The 14,586-nt window shown below is 59.7% G+C and overlaps 1 protein-coding gene across 6 annotated transcripts; it reads left to right on the top strand.

Moving 5' to 3' along the window:
- Positions 1–1,040: 1,040 nt before the first annotated feature.
- On the top strand, positions 1,041–14,361 carry TMEM9 (transmembrane protein 9). Of its 6 annotated transcripts, XR_012063665.1 has the most exons (8): positions 1,041–1,112; positions 1,541–1,642; positions 2,676–2,767; positions 6,448–6,556; positions 8,683–8,814; positions 13,575–13,737; positions 13,906–13,972; positions 14,086–14,361. XR_012063665.1 is itself a non-coding variant. In XM_072948815.1 (7 exons), exons 2-6 carry the CDS (start codon positions 1,577–1,579, stop codon positions 13,719–13,721), a joined length of 546 nt encoding a protein of 181 aa, XP_072804916.1. In that variant the 5' UTR covers positions 1,041–1,112; positions 1,541–1,576; the 3' UTR covers positions 13,722–13,737; positions 14,086–14,361. The 6 variants fall into 6 exon arrangements, 4 of the variants coding, with proteins under 4 accessions (XP_072804916.1, XP_072804915.1, XP_006213296.1 ...); XR_012063664.1 differs by having other exon boundaries at positions 13,575–13,972; XM_072948815.1 differs by lacking the exon at positions 13,906–13,972.
- The last annotated feature ends 225 nt before the right edge of the window (positions 14,362–14,586 follow it).

Here is a 14,586-nt window from a genome sequence, read left to right as displayed (position 1 = left end):
GGTTTTTGTGAACATGTCATTTCTCTAGGCTAAATGTCCAGGAGCGCAATAGCCCAAGTCACACGACAGCCCCAGGTCTAGTGTTTAAAGGAAATGGCAAACTCTCTTCCAAAGGGCTGTGCCATTTCATGCTCCCACCGGAAGCTCTGAGCAGCCCAGGCTCTTCAATTCCTGGCTAACACGTGGTGTTGTCACTGTTTTCTTTTAAATTTTTTTCCTTTTATTTTTGTTTTTAATTTTTGTGGGGGAGGTAATTAAGTTTATTTATTTATCAATAGAGGTACTGGGGATTGAACCCAGGACCTAAGCATGCGCTCTACCACTGACTTATACCTTCCCCACCTTTTAAAAAAGAAAGCCATTCTAACGGTTTGTAGGGCTACCTTGTTGTTGTTTTAATTTGCGCTTCCCTCACGGCTGGAGATGCTACTTTGGCCCCTCTTTCCTTCGCAGCTGCAACAAGTTCACCACCCCCTTCAGCAGCCCGGACCTCCCCACCACTGCACACCTGCCCCCATCTGCCGGGTCCAGAACCAGCACCCGGGTAGGGGACCAGGCTAGGGAATGCGGGGCGCACCCTTCATGGGCCCGGCCAGCCCCTCGCCGCCCAGTTCCTCCTCCTGGGGGGAGAGGAGGGAGGGGAAGAGGGGAGTGGGGAGGGGAGGGACCCCCTCTGCAGCAAAGATGCGACGCCAAATAACATATCCAGATTGCGAATGAGGACAGAGCCCTTAAATCTGCCTTTATCACTACAATTATTACTGCTTATTGTTTACCAAGTGCTTTCTCTTTAAATCGGCAAGGTGTAACAGCTTGGGGCCCCTATAAAACCCCAGATTTTACAGGAGGAGCGAGCTGGGCAGTAGGATCCGGCGGCCACAAGGGGGCCAGACCCTCCCGCTTTCTCGTTCGCTTGGCTGTTGCTCCCTTTTCCTGTTTGTTCGGGTTGAGAATTGCCTCCCGCCCCCTTGCGCGGAGCCCGTGCGCCCAGGAGGAGGCGGGCCTTGTTGCCTTGGCAACAGTCGGGTAACGCTGAGCAGCCGCCGCAGCAGCCAATAGAAGCGGGGGGCGGGGCCAGCCGAGTCCAGCGCTGCCACGGTGGGGGCTCGCAGGTTAGCCGACGCGCGTTTAGGGAGGGGTGCGGGGGGCGCGGGGGCCCTGGGGGCTGGGGTCCGCGGCCTGACCGTGGGTCCGGGCTCCCAGACTCCGGGCCTCAAGTCCTTCTTGGCCCGAGTGGGAGGAGCTGTGGGCGACGATGGCGGAGGCCTGAGGGACGCGCGGCGGGGGTCGCAGCCCGGCGTCGTCAAGGGGACCCGAGGCCCACCGCCCCGCCCAGGAGGCCCTGCTGTCCGGAGCGCCACGTGGGCTATGGGAACCGGAGGCCGGGGAAGGAGGGGAGCGGCCTTCGCGGACCCGGCTTGGAGGGCCCTAGACCCCGGACCCAGCCCCCACCCCTTTCCCGCGCCCGGACGGAACGCATCCAGGGCCCAACGGGCCGCGTGACCACCTGGCTTTCTCCGCCTTCGTATTTGTTTTCCAGGTGCGCGATCTTGCTGGCCCCCAGCGCCTGAGAAGCATGAAGCTCCTATGCTTGGTGGCGGTGGTCGCGAGTCTGCTGGTGCCCCCAGCCCAAGCCAACAAGGTGAGGGAGGGGAGCCGGGAGCTCCCGTGCGCGACCACCGTGCCTGCGCCCGGGCTCCCAGGGTGGGGTCTGCTGCTTCGGGCCGGCCCCTCACTCCCCTGTGGGCTGTTCTGGGGCGTGTTCTCTCGGCCCTGGACTGCGGGCTTCCCAAAGAGCAGGGCCGGGAGAGGGGTGGTCTGCGGGGCACAGGCCTGGATCAGACACCAGAGGCGGAATTCCAGCCAGGGTTCTGTGTTGCAGAAGTTGTCCGAGTTCTCATACCTGCTTGTGCTCCTGGATGAGAAGGGGTGGTGGTTACAGTACCTACTGCTCTCCTCCCAGCACCCGGTGATGTTAGGGGTGGCAGTGCCCTGTGCGTGTAATGTCTACACTGGTGCAAGTTGCTGGTGTTGAGGAGACCCACCTCTGTGCTGTAACTCCATGCTAGCCTGGAGATAAGTCCCATTCTTCAGGGGTAGATGGCCCAGAGCTGGGTTTGGGTAGGTCTCTGGAATTCGAGCGAGGTTCTGGAGGTCACCAAGGCTTTGAATCAGACTGAGTCAGGGTTCGCTTCCAGTCCCTCTGGGGAATTCCTGACTGGAATGAAATATTTGTGTTGTTATCTCTGGCCCAGAGAGGGAGAACTTCAGAGGGGTTGCTTGCGAGTTTCCATGGAAATGCCATTTTTTTCTGGCTCACCCCCGCCCGTTCCCCGGGAAGTTGGAGCTGGGGTTGGGGCGGAGGCTGGCCACCAGGGCTGCTAGACCCAGATACCACACAAGTGTGAGGCCCAGGGTAGAGGACTGTCACCGTGCTTGTATGTCCCCGGGTCCCCCTGCCAGGGAGTGGCGGCCCTGGGCAGCTTGCTCTGAGTCCCATTTATCTCCTCTGGACTGTTTCTTGAGGACCCTTTGGTGTAGCATCCTTCCTGCAGAAGTCGTTTCTGCTGAACTTGAGGTTGGGGGAGGGTCAGGAGTGCTCACATGGTCACCTTGTGGAACAGGGGACTGAGCGTTGAGGGCCCTGCTCACCTGTTCTGTACTTTCTCCTGCAGAGTTCTGAAGACATCCGGTGCAAGTGCACCTGTCCGCCATATAGAAACATCAGCGGACACATTTACAACCAGAATGTGTCACAGAAAGACTGGTAAGATGTTGCCCAGGCTGGCCCTTGAAGTTGTGGGGCTCAGCTGGGGTTCTTGGGCCCCTGGAGAGTAAGCCTGCTCTCCCATTTCCATGGAGAACTTCACAAAGGAATGTTTTGTCCCTGGTCACACGCGCAGCTGGAAACAGGAAGCAGGTTCCAGATGTCTTTAATTCCAGCTGAGGGGTTCCTGGTCAGAGGAGTGGATCTTGTTAGTTTGCTTTGATTCAGGTGTCTATTGATATATGCAAGATGGTAGCGCAGAAGTTGAGAGAGGTAGGTATTAAGGCCACGTACTGTGGGATCCTTTGCTTGTACACTTTTGCAAAGATCTGTTACGTGGGTCATTCGGTGCCAATCTCATAACCACCTTGTAAGGTAGTGGGATAAGTTGTGTCCCCGCTTTATAACTGCAGAGATGGAGACCCAGAGAGAATTTAAATTATACTCCTGGAAACTTTTCTTTCAAGACTTGATGAAGTGTTTTTTGTTTTTTAATGGAAGTACTGGGGATTGAACCCAGGACCTTATGCATGCTAAGCATATGCTCTACCACGGAGCTATACCCCCACCGCTGCTTCTGGAGTCTAGAATTCATTTCTGGATGCCTTTAAAAAAGAGAGAAGTAATCAAAAGTTCATTAAGAGAAAGGAGACCAGCTTGCTGAAGGGAAGTTTCAGTATGTTGTCCTGGAAGGAATGGTTTAAGGAACTATATTCTGAAGAGGAGAAGATTTGGGGACACACATGCCTGAAAAGATGGGAGAGGGGCTGGCATGCTCTGAGGTAGGGACACTGTGTGAATTTGGTGTAGGATGGGAGCTTCCAGGAAACAGATTTAAGCGTGAGTTGAGGAGGCATTTCTGACCAGGGTGTCTCCGGAGCTGGGGCCCCTCATCCTGGAGGACTGAGCACAGACGGGGTGGTGCCTGGGTCAGGTCGCGGTGAAAGCCATGACCTCGCGTGAGGGAGCGGTGCGGGGGGACAGGTCAGCGTCACCTCCACTTGTCTGTGCGTCAGGACCACCAGGTGGGCTTCGAGAAAATACAGAAAATCCCAGTGCCTCCTCCCTCGTGATTCTGGGGTTCTTTTTGTTGTTGTTGTTTTCCCCAGCTTGAGATAAACCAGACAGAGAACCTTGTGTGAGGCTCAGATGGACAGCATGATGACTGGATACACGTGTTGTGAAATAAGGTTAACACGTCCATCGCCTCACATAAGTACCGTGTGTGTGTAGGCGGGTGAGAACGTTCATGACCTACTCTGAGCAACTTTCAAGTGTATGATACAGTATTATGAACCATAGTCACCGTGCTGTGCATCAGATCCCCTCCCCTCCAGGTTTGGATTCAGTGACTTCGTGGGAAGTGGGGCACGGCAGTAACTTTTTCTTAAATAGGTGACAGTGATGCACTTGGCCCAGAGCAGCGCTTGGGACTTTGAGCCCGTCCAACTCGGAGATGGTCTGAGCCAGTTGGTTAGAGGCACAGACTCTGGACCCAGCCTGCCTGGCTTCACATCCAGCTTTGCCGCTTGCTCACTCTGAGGCAGTTACTTAATCCCCAGTGTGTTTCCGTTTCCTCCTCTATAAAGTGGTGGCAGTGTTTTGAGTATTAGTGAGCGTGTGCGTGTGTGTGTGCGCGCACACGCGATGCATGTACAAGTAAGCGTAGCGCTAGAGCAGCTCCTGGCAGGAGTGAGAGCTGTGGAAGTATCGCTGGTTTCAGTAGCGCTGCATACTCTCATGCCTTCCTGGAGGCCACCAAGATCGTCATCGGCCGACTTACAGCACAGCCCCGGACGCTTGGGCTCCCCAACGGTGCTGGGCGGGCTCCCTCTGTCTCTGCCGGTCCTGATGGAGACACGAAGCCCTAAGATGTGGAGTCATGGGAGAGCCCATGTGACCTCCTGTTATCTTTTCTTCCTTTTTTAATATCAGCTTTATTGAGCTATAACTCATGTAATCATAAAACTTACCCATTTTAAATCTACAATTCAATGGGCTATAGTATATTCACAAAATTGCACAGTTATTACCACAATAAATTTTAGAACATTTTAATCACTTCAAATAGAAGTTCCATGACGACACAGTCACTGCCCGTCCCTCACTTGCCCGCCCTGGCAGTCACCAGTCTGCTTTCTGTCTCTCATTTTGTCTCTTCTGGACGTTTCATGTAAATAGAATCACACCATACGTGGTCCTTTGTGACTGGCTTCTTCCAGTGAGCTTAATGTCTTCAAGGTTCATCCCGGTTGGAGCATGTAATAGTATTTTGTTCTTTTTCATAGCTGCATAATATTCTGTTATATGGCTCTACCACCTTTTGTTTATCTACTCTTCAGCTGATAGGCATTTGGGTTGTTTCCACTGTTTGGTTATTATGTGACCTCTTGTTATCTTGTGGTTACAGTTCAAATAGGGTTAGGAAATACACTAGACTGTTTCAAGCCCGCTCCAGATAATAAGGCTACACCCCACAGGCACCAGCCAGCACTGTCTCTGCCCTTGGGTCAGAGTAAGGCCTCAAAACCCAAGTAAGGATGCCCGCAGAGACGAGTCCTGCCCGGCCCTCTCAGGCTGTGGTTCACCTCCTTCCCCTGAGAAGGCAGCGTTCGGGGGAGCCAGGCACAGCAGAGATATTCCAGCTCCTCGCTTGCTGTCTTTTACCCTCGGTCACAGGATCCCATCTGAAGGCCTCAGGTTGGCCCCTCCCAGCTGCCCCCAACCCCCTACCTTGCCTCGTGGGGAACCCACATGTCCCACTGGCACACCAGAGCGACCCTCCAAATGCAGGGAGGAATCTGGGCCTCGGGAGGCGTGTAGAGGCTCCTGGAGAGGGGGGACCCAGAAGTGGTGTCCCAGCACAGGGTGTGGACCTGGCCCTTCCGTTGACCCCTGCCCAGGTGCAGCGTTTTTTTAGAGCCGGGAGCCACGTGCCCAGGCTGGACCTGGGTCATCAGAGGTTCAGGTAGAATCACACCTGCCACATGCTGGACCTTCAGGGGAGGACACGCCATCCTGCCTCTGCTGGAAACCCAGCCCCAGGCCAGAGGGATGTCAGGGATTGAGTTAGAGCTGGGAGGGCCTGGAGGGTCACCTGGTGCAACCACTGCAGCTCCCAGAGGAGAGACAGGCCCAGGGCACCGGGTCTTGGTGGCAGGGCTTGGCTGAGACAGCAGTGGGAGAGAAGAGGGAGGCGGGTTTCAGAAATGCTTTAGGAGGCAAAGTCCTGGTGTTGGCTGGATTCATGGGTGAGAGGACAACAGGGTCAGAGTTGGTTCCAGGCTTGACCTGGTTGGAGGAGGTGCTGGTGGAGGTGCTTCTGCCCCAGGACAGACCCCAGAGCCGTGTATGGGCCTGGGGGTGGTGGGGTGGACACTCACGTGGTGAGTCAGGTCAGAGTGGAGGAGGGGCCCTGACCAGGGGTTCTCGTCTAGGACACATCAGCTTCTGCCTTGACTCTTTGAGGGGAGGAGCCCCCAGGGAGAGGGCAGCGGAGGGCAGGACCTGGGGAACGTGGGCCTTTACAGTGCCAGCACCTGCCCTGTGGAGCCTTTCTGACGGGCGGGGGCGACGCTGTGAGGCTGCGGGTTGGGAAAGGGGTTCTGCCAGCCTAGCCCTTCAGAGACCCTCTGCTCCCTGGGGAGCCCCTGCCGACCCCACAGCCCTCTGTCTTGCAGCAACTGCCTGCACGTGGTGGAGCCCATGCCAGTGCCCGGCCATGACGTGGAGGCCTACTGCCTGCTATGCGAGTGCAAGTATGAGGAGCGGAGCACCACCACCATCAAGGTGCCCCTGGGCCCCGCCCCCGCCCGGAGCCCCGCCCACCTTCCCCGCCCACAAGGGAGGCCCCGCCCTTCCCCTCAGCTCGGCCCGCCCACCCTGGAGGCCCCTCCCCGTCTTCTACCGTCTTGCTTCATGCAACCTGCTTCAAGCTAGCCTTCCATGTGGCTGTTAGGCTGTCTCCGAGGCTGGCCTGGTCACAGCGCAGGGACCCCTTCCTCACCCCCTCTTGGAGCCTCTCTCCCCTCTGACGCCAGCACACTTGCAGGGGGACCTGGGAGAGTGCTGGAGACCACTTCCCTCCACTTTTCCCATTTGCTCTTTCCCCTCTCTCCTTCAGTTCATTCAGTGGACATCCCTGGGTGCCAAGCAGGATGCTGGGAGAAGAGGTACCCGCTCTCGGGAACCTCCAGTCTAGTTAAGATCCCCAAGTGACCCCAGACCCCAGGAGAGGCTCTTCAGAGCTGCCCCCCCGGGGCTGGCGGGATGAGCCATACCCGCTCCCTTTACTTTTCCTTGAACCTTGATCTGTGGATCATCAGGTGAATTCTGGGCAAGTGGTAGAGTGGCCCCCAGCACGGAGTGGGAATGGGGAGAGGTCTAGTCCCTTCCTCCGCCTCCAGGCAGGGCTTGCCGGATGAGGGCCTCTAGCCAACTTGTCCCCAGCCCACCCTGCTCTCCTAGTCCAGACTCTAGCCATTGTGATCCAGGTTGCACTTGCTGACTTTGAACATAAGCCCTTCTTGGTCCAGCCTTTAAGCTTGTCTCCCTGTGTCCTGTGAAGAGCCTGCAGGTAGCATCAGTAAAGGACTGTCAGCAACACCACTGCATCCACCATCAGGCTTCCCTTTCAGGCTGGGCTCGTTTGGAGGAGGGGTGAGGACCACTGTCCTCCCTGCCTGGACCAGCGAGCCTGTCCTGTGGTGCACTTCACGGTGGGCACGGCTGCTCGTGCACCCACCCCACCACTGCCCCTTCTCCCTCTCTGAGCTTGATCCATGGCCCCATCCTCGGGACCAGGTGCCCAAGGCCTTAAATTCAAGCCAAATGTCGCCTCTCCCTGTTTGACTGGGAAGGGGCTTCCCGACCTGGGGCCCTCATCGGACACACTTCCTAATCCCCCAGTTTCCCTCTGGTCCTTTTCTCTGAGAGATCCCCCCAGCTTCCGCCTGTTAGAGACTCCGTCCCCATCCCCTCTTCCCTGCTCGGGTACAGGCAAGAGGTCTTTACCTTCACCCTGTCTAGAGCTGCCCCAGTCAGGGAGGGAGCTGGTCCAGCTGGACTTGGCTGTGGACTGAGCTCATCCCCCGTCACAGTCAGTGTACACGCCAGGCTAGGATTGGAAGCCAGGGACGGCCAGGTGTTGGGGCGCAGGAAGGGTATTTGAGGTGTGGTCCTCAAATCTGAGCTCAAGCCACATCCGCCACGTGGTAGCCTTGGGACCGAGGGTGATGTGGCCTGGGGGGTCTGCATCAGGTGAGTGTCAGCCCCCCAGGGGACACTTGAAGATGGGCTGAGCTGCCTCTGTGGCCCTGGTATCTGAGGTGTGTTACTAACTGGCTAACATCTTGGGGAGTTCCGCCTAAGGTCCCCGTAGCACGCACGTTGAGAAGCAGTGAATTAGCCTCCTTAACGCTATCTTTACTGTAAAACAAAAATGACTCCAGCTTGCAAGGCTCTCCAAGTAGGTAAGAAGTTTGAGAAGTTGTCTCTCTGCCCCTGGCCGCATCTCTGCGTGGTCCAGACTGAAGCTTCCAGCGCAGCTTGCCTTCAGTCGGGCTGGGTTCTTCCCGCTCTGACTGGTCCGATCGCTTCCCCGCCGTCTGGCTGGGTAGGTTCCCTTCCCCTGCTCTCCAGCCCTGGGGTCCTGGTGTGTCAGGACCCAGGCCTCTCCCTTCATCACCGGTCATCTTCATGCTGCCAGAGAACTGGTGGCTCTTGCGGGGCCCCCTCCATCAGGGGCCGTCAGTACCTGTGGAGCCGGCATCCCTGCCCTGCCCAGCTTCTCCACGCCCGCAGGGGCTCCTGGCCCTTCCCCACGCAGCACTTGAGGCCACGGCGCCGTTGAAGGTGGACCGCACCGGGGAGGAGCGGCGGTGTTGGTGCACAGGATGAGCGAGGTCTCTCCGCAGGTCATCATCGTCATCTACCTGTCGGTGGTGGGTGCCCTCCTGCTCTACATGGCCTTTCTGATGCTGGTGGACCCTCTGATTCGAAAGCCGGATGCCTACACTGAGCGACTGCACAACGAGGAGGAGAATGAGGTACTGGGCTCCGGGTGTGGCCCCGCCGGTCCCTCCGCCTGTGCACAGGGTCCAGTGTGTCCTTAGCGGGGAGCTGCCCTTTGCACGCCCAGACGCAGCGGAGGGTGGCCCTGAGTTTTCCCTGATCCGGTGCCAGGCAGCCTCGGTGCACAGGCTGGGGATACGTCTTCCTGTCACACTGCGTTTCTGGCAGAGGGGAAGTGAGCCTGCCAGTCAGCCGCACGTAGGTGCTCAGGCCTCAGTGTCAGGGTGGCGGTGGACTTGGAGAGGCACCTGGCGAGTCTGGGACACACTGCAGGGGAAGCCCAGGGCGGGCCAGAGGAGGTGGGAGCAGCTCTCTGTGGGAGTGAGAGGTGATGTGTGCCGTGCAGCAGCCCCCAGAGCAGTGACGGTGACCGTGCCGGGGGTCCTGACCTGCGCAGCCGCCATGTGTGCTGCCCACGTGAGTGAGGAGGGTCGCCCCAAAGTATCTGCAGGCAGGTGTGGCTCAGGACGCTTCCTGCCCCGGGGACGGGCTGCGCCAAGGTGCAGAGGGCACGGGCACGCCTCCCTGCTGCTAGAAGATGGCCCTGAGTTCATCCCTGGAGGGAGGGAGGGCTGGAGGGTAGGGACTGCTGGACTGGCTTGCGTACAAAGGGGCACCTGGTGGTGGACGGCCTGACCAGGCCCGGGGAGAAGTGGTTGAAGAGACTGAGAGGTGTTTAGCTTGAAAGAAAAACAAAATCCAGACTCAGGAAGCCTTCCAGTGTTTGCAGAAGAGAGCTTGGCCCACCCTGGTTCTCAGGACCGCAGCCCGGAGCTGCGAGGGAGCTTTAACACCCATGAGAGGGGGTCTTCCTGCAGGTGACCCGGTCGAGCCGGGGGCAGGCGGGCTCCCTGGTAAGGTGGAGAGTGGATCAGTCACCACTGCGAGCGCCTCACACTGGGCTGGAGCTGGGGAAAGCAGATTCCCACTGAGACGAGGATCTGGGGCTCAGACCTCAGCGTGAAGCTGCCCAGCCTGTGTGAGGCCAGGGAGTAAGGGGGGCCGAGCCCGTCCATGTCCCGTCCGTGGTGCCTTCCGGGACCGCTCCAGCCTGCCCCAGCCTCCTGCCGACGTGTTTGTGGGGCCGGCAGTTGGGTGGTCTGTGTCCAGGAGGAAGCCTCGAGCGCCAACCTGGTTATTAATGTGCTGTAATAGCAGCCCTGCTGGAGGAGGAGTGGCGCTGATGAGCGCTGGGCGATTAGGGGATGTGCTAATTGCAGTGCTGCCTGGGGAGTGACTGAGAGATGGCGATGATTACACGGCTCTACTGGTCCCTGGAATTCGAGGCTCCTGGGCAGGGCATGGCCTCGCATCTCCTGCCTCCTGGCTATGGACCCTGGGTGCCGCCCCTCCCTCCACTCATCCCCTCCCCGTCTCTCTTCCTCCTGCTGTACTCAGGTCCTACAGGTGCCCTGTGTAGGTGCACAGACCTGGGGTCCCCTGTGGGGTCTGAGCCCCAGGCAGAGCCACAGCCGGGGGTGTGCAGGGTCCGGCGGGGAGAAGCTGGGTGCTGGGGGCTCCTTACCAGACGGGCGCTGGGGACTTAGTCCTCCTGGTGTCGTGTAGGAGAGGACTTCCAGGCAGCTGGGCCCCTCAGAGAGCAGTGGTGGGGGGTAGGGGGAGAGGGGCCGCTCAGGCGCTGCGGCTAAACAGAACAGAGACAGTGCGGGCACCTGCCACCCCGAGCAGCGCCCGTGGGGAGCCTGGGCCTGAGGCCAGGAGAGGAGGCCCTGTGGCCTCTGCTGGGCAGAGCAGAAGCAGGCTGAGGCTGTGTGCCTGGGTTCACTGTGGTCGTGGGAGTGCTCACCTTGAGAAGGCTGGAGTCCTCCCGGGGCGGGGGCTAAGCTTCCACCCCAGAGGAAGGAGGTCAGGTTCTAGGCCTGTGCAACGCAGTGACCTTGAGGAGAGGCTCCCCTCCCTGGCCCGAGAAGTCAGGTATCAAAGGTGAGATCCGGGGGTTGATCACGTCCCAGGATGGGGGCCCCTTGGCTCCGTCCCCCCAGCTCCTGCAGCCAGGAGCTCCTGCCTGGGGTGGGAGGACAGAGAGGAAGGGGTGGAGGGGATGAAAGGCTCGCTCCCTTTGAAGGCTCCGCGGGTCTCGGTGGGCCCGAGTGCCGGGCGCGGCCTCCCCCGGGATTCCAGCAGCATTAGGGCTAATCCCTGGGCTCAGACGCCCTTTGAAAGGAGGAAGCCAGCGTGTTTGCTGGGCAGAAACGGCAAACAGAGCGTTAGATGTGAAGGTCTGGGCCCCTTTGAAGAGGGAGAAGGAAGGGTTTCTGTGAGGTGCTGGGTGTGTCTGCCCCTCACTGCGTGGGCCTGCGCTCTGCCGGGTCCCCCAGTATCGCAGCCCACCAGGCGGGGTCGGGGTCAGGAGAGGGGTGTGCAGCAGGGATGATGTGGTGGCTGCTGGGGACGGGAGAGGACTGGGGAGAAGAGGGCGGCTGGGCAGACGGGGCAGCGGGGAGCCCGGGAGAGCAGGGGAGGCGAGGCTGGACGTGCGGTCCTGCCAGCCCAGGGCCTTGAAAGCCAGACTTCGGAGACATCGGTTCGGATCCTGGCTCAGCTCCTGAGCAGCTGTGTGACCTTGGGCAGCGAGTGATTCATCTCTCAGAGCCTCGGTTCCCTCATCTGCAGATGAGAACACCGCTGCCCCACGCCAGTCTCGGGAACCTGGGAACAAGCCGAGTGAGGCGCCGGTGAGCGCCTGGTGCCCAGTGACATGGTCCTGCTGGCCCGTGGGACCCAGGCTTGCCTCCCCTGTCCTCACTGCCCGAGGCCTGGCCTCAGAGGGAAGAGGGTTGAAAGTGTGGTATTTCCCGCTGCAGAGCTGGGAGGCCCCTCTGGGCGTCTCTAGAGCAGATGTGGGGTCTAATACCCGTTAATCAGGCTGTTAGCCCTGGAAGCGCGGAGCCTCTCAGGCGCCGCTTCCCTGACTTAGGAGCTGTTTGTCAAGACTTTACATGAAGGGAAGACGAGTGATGCTGTGGTAACGCCGTGAATTTCCACTTGTTCCCTTAATGCGCGGCTCCCGTCAGGAACGGATCTGGAGGGAGGTGACCTTTCAAAGGCCTCCCCACGCCGGCAGCAGGCGGCCAGCTCTCCCGACCCTGCCTGGGAGTCCCAGAGCTGGGTCTGGTCCTCACGGTTGCTGCTGTGAAATGCGCGCTTGCCATCCGCCAGGCGCCCCTGAACGCTTTGCACTCGTCACCCCTCGGGAGCTGCTCCTTTAGGCGCTGTCTGTGGAGGGAAGCAGGCTCAGAGGACGGTGACCTGCCCGGGGTCCTGTCCCAGTGGGTGTCAGAGCCTAGAGGCAAAGCCAGGTTTGTGTGATTCCAAGGTCTCCTTTCCACTGCGGAAGCAAAACACTTGGTGGGCTCCGTCTGTGACAGCCGGTGTCCTAAGGACTTCACTCACGGATGCTTCTGGACTTAACCTGGCTGCACTTGTCTCCTGTTGTTTGAAAGTGTGGGTCATCACCCATTAGGGCATGAAATCAAGGTAGCAATTCTTGACCAGCTTTGGGAAAAAATGGGACGGAGCAGAGAATGTCCGAGTGCATCACACCGAGTGTTGTGTGAAACCGTGTGCGCGCTCAGTCATCAGGTGAATGAAATTTCGGCCGACAGTGTGGTCAAAAAAGTCTAAGAAGACAGGCTTTATTAAATTGAAGCTCAGAGAATTAAAGTTGCTTGTCAGGATCACACAGCTGCTCAGTGGCCAAGACCAGGAGAAGGTGCCTCCAGAGCCCAGGCGTAGAGCCCAGGCTTCCTGGCCCCGAGGGAGCGTGGCCCCACCCGGCGCTGCCTCTCCGGGTTTGCTGTGGTCCTCACCTAGCCTGGCCCAGTGGCTTCCTCCGGGCCCAGGCAGCGGGCTCCGGGGGGCAGTGTCCATCTCTAACTCACCTGGGGCAGCCAGCCCTCGGCCTCCCCTCCCCTGCCTCCCCTCCCATCTCCCTAGCCAGGCAGCTGCCTGGTGACAGAAGCTGTGCCAGATCGGGGCATGAGAAGTGGAGTTGAATTTACTGGGCGACTCTGGGTTTAGAGAGGTGCGCTAATCCCTTAAGAGACGTGTGGCAGGAGATGAGAGGCCCCGAGAGCTGGGGAGGAAATCCCCGCGGGCTGCGGGCCCGGCCCTCGGCTGATTCCCCCCAGAGATCAGCTTCGGGTCCGCAGGAAACGCACGGGCTCTGAGCTTCCGAGGCAGAGAAGTGGTAATTAGGGAAGATGCTGCCTTCCAGCCAGGGGAGGGGGACAGGGGGAGGAACTGAGTTAGCTTGGGGTGTTGCGAGAGTGGCCGGAGCCGTGAAGGGCAGGCGCCAGCTCTGTCCCTGCCGGGCTCCCTCCTCCCAGGGGGCAGGGAGTGAGCTGGGGGTCCTAGCCCCGGGCAGAGCAGGTCCCAGGGGTGTCTCTACTGGCCCCGGGCAGTGGCTGGCAGGGCCCTGGAGTTCTGAGCCTGGTGCCTCCCTGGGGGCACTGGGTCCATTTCCTCAAACCACAGGATCCTCCATGCTGGCCAGGGGAGGCCTGACAGGGCACCCCCTTCCCAGGCCCCAGGGAGGGGCAGGCCTGTCCTGCAGAGTCCGGGGTCCTGAGCGCCAGTGCCAGGTGCACAGTGCTTGCTGGGCCCTCGGGGAGGTCCACCTCCAAGGCGGTGGAAGGCCAGACTTTGGGGCTGCTCTCCCAGCATTTTCACCTGGGCTTGAGGTACGAAGCCTCTGCTTTTTCTTCCCGGACAGGACACTCGTTCTGCGGTGGCCTCGGCCTCCTTCGGGCCCCGGGCGAACACAGTCCTGGAGCGTGTGGAGGGCGCTCAACAGCGGTGGAAGCTGCAGGTGCAGGAGCAGCGCAAGACGGTCTTCGATCGGCACAAGATGCTCAGCTAGACGGCGGTGCAGCCAGGTCACCGGGGTGTGGCCAGGTCACGGTCACAGCAAGGACCGCAGGCCGCAGCGGCCCGCCTCCCGGCTGGGCGGAGCCAGGGCCTCTCCTTCCCCTCGGGGCCGCCTTCCCTTTAAAAGGGGCTTCCCTTCAAAAGCCCCAGACATTTTTCCTTCTCCTTCTCTTTAGAAATGTCATGCTTGGCTGGTTAGTTCAGGAAGAATGAGGGTCCATGGTCCCTGGTTTGCCTGCTCAGGTGGTCTTTGGGTGGAGGGAAGGGGACGACAGGGCAGGAGGGGCTGGGGGGCGGTCTCAGGACAGGAGCTTCCCCCTGCCACCATCCCAGCTCAGCCTCACCCTCGCCCTCAGGACGGCCCCGTGGGGTCACACCTGGACACCGTTCCATGCCCTCGCCTACTCCGCCGCCTGGCCCTGGCTCCACTCCAGAAGCCGGGTGGCGCCCCCGCCCCCGCGCCGGCCTGCAGTTGCCGGGCCTGGCGGGCCCCGAGGCTGTGCTCTGAGCACCTGGGTCCTGCTCTCGGATCACCACCTGTCCTTGAGCTTCCTTGTACCAGTGCGCGGAGAAAGGTCATCCTCGCCTTGTCTGTAAATCAAGGAGGCACCATTAAACTGTCATTCTTCTCACTTTGCAGACGTCACGAGACTTAGAGAACCGAGTGTACTACAAGTGACCCAGTGAGCACGGGACCCAGAGAGGGGATGAAAGCATTGTCCTGGTTGGGTCCAGGCAGAGGGGCGGGGCCCGGACGGTCCAGGGGCTGTGGCAGCGCCCACGGAGGGCAGGGGCCGACCCGAGTTTATTTGCATTTCATCTTTGTGTGGGTCTCCTGAAACTGAACAGCGTCTGAC

Source organism: Vicugna pacos, chromosome 23 (genome assembly GCF_048564905.1).
Source record: "Vicugna pacos chromosome 23, VicPac4, whole genome shotgun sequence".
Classification (NCBI taxonomy): domain Eukaryota; kingdom Metazoa; phylum Chordata; class Mammalia; order Artiodactyla; family Camelidae; genus Vicugna; species Vicugna pacos.
The sequence above is the reverse complement of the archived record's forward strand: the minus strand, read 5'-3'. Positions and strand labels throughout refer to the sequence as shown.

What these genes read in the sequence shown, in the direction of transcription:
- TMEM9 (XM_072948815.1), top strand. Translation starts at nt 1,577, where the DNA reads ATGAAGCTCCTATGCTTGGTGGCGGTGGTCGCGAGTCTGCTGGTGCCC. An exon ending in CCCCAGCCCAAGCCAACAAG is followed by an intron (nt 1,643 to 2,675) that starts GTGAGGGAGGGG and finishes TTTCTCCTGCAG; the next exon opens with AGTTCTGAAGACATCCGGTG. An exon ending in AATGTGTCACAGAAAGACTG is followed by an intron (nt 2,768 to 6,447) that starts GTAAGATGTTGC and finishes TCTGTCTTGCAG; the next exon opens with CAACTGCCTGCACGTGGTGG.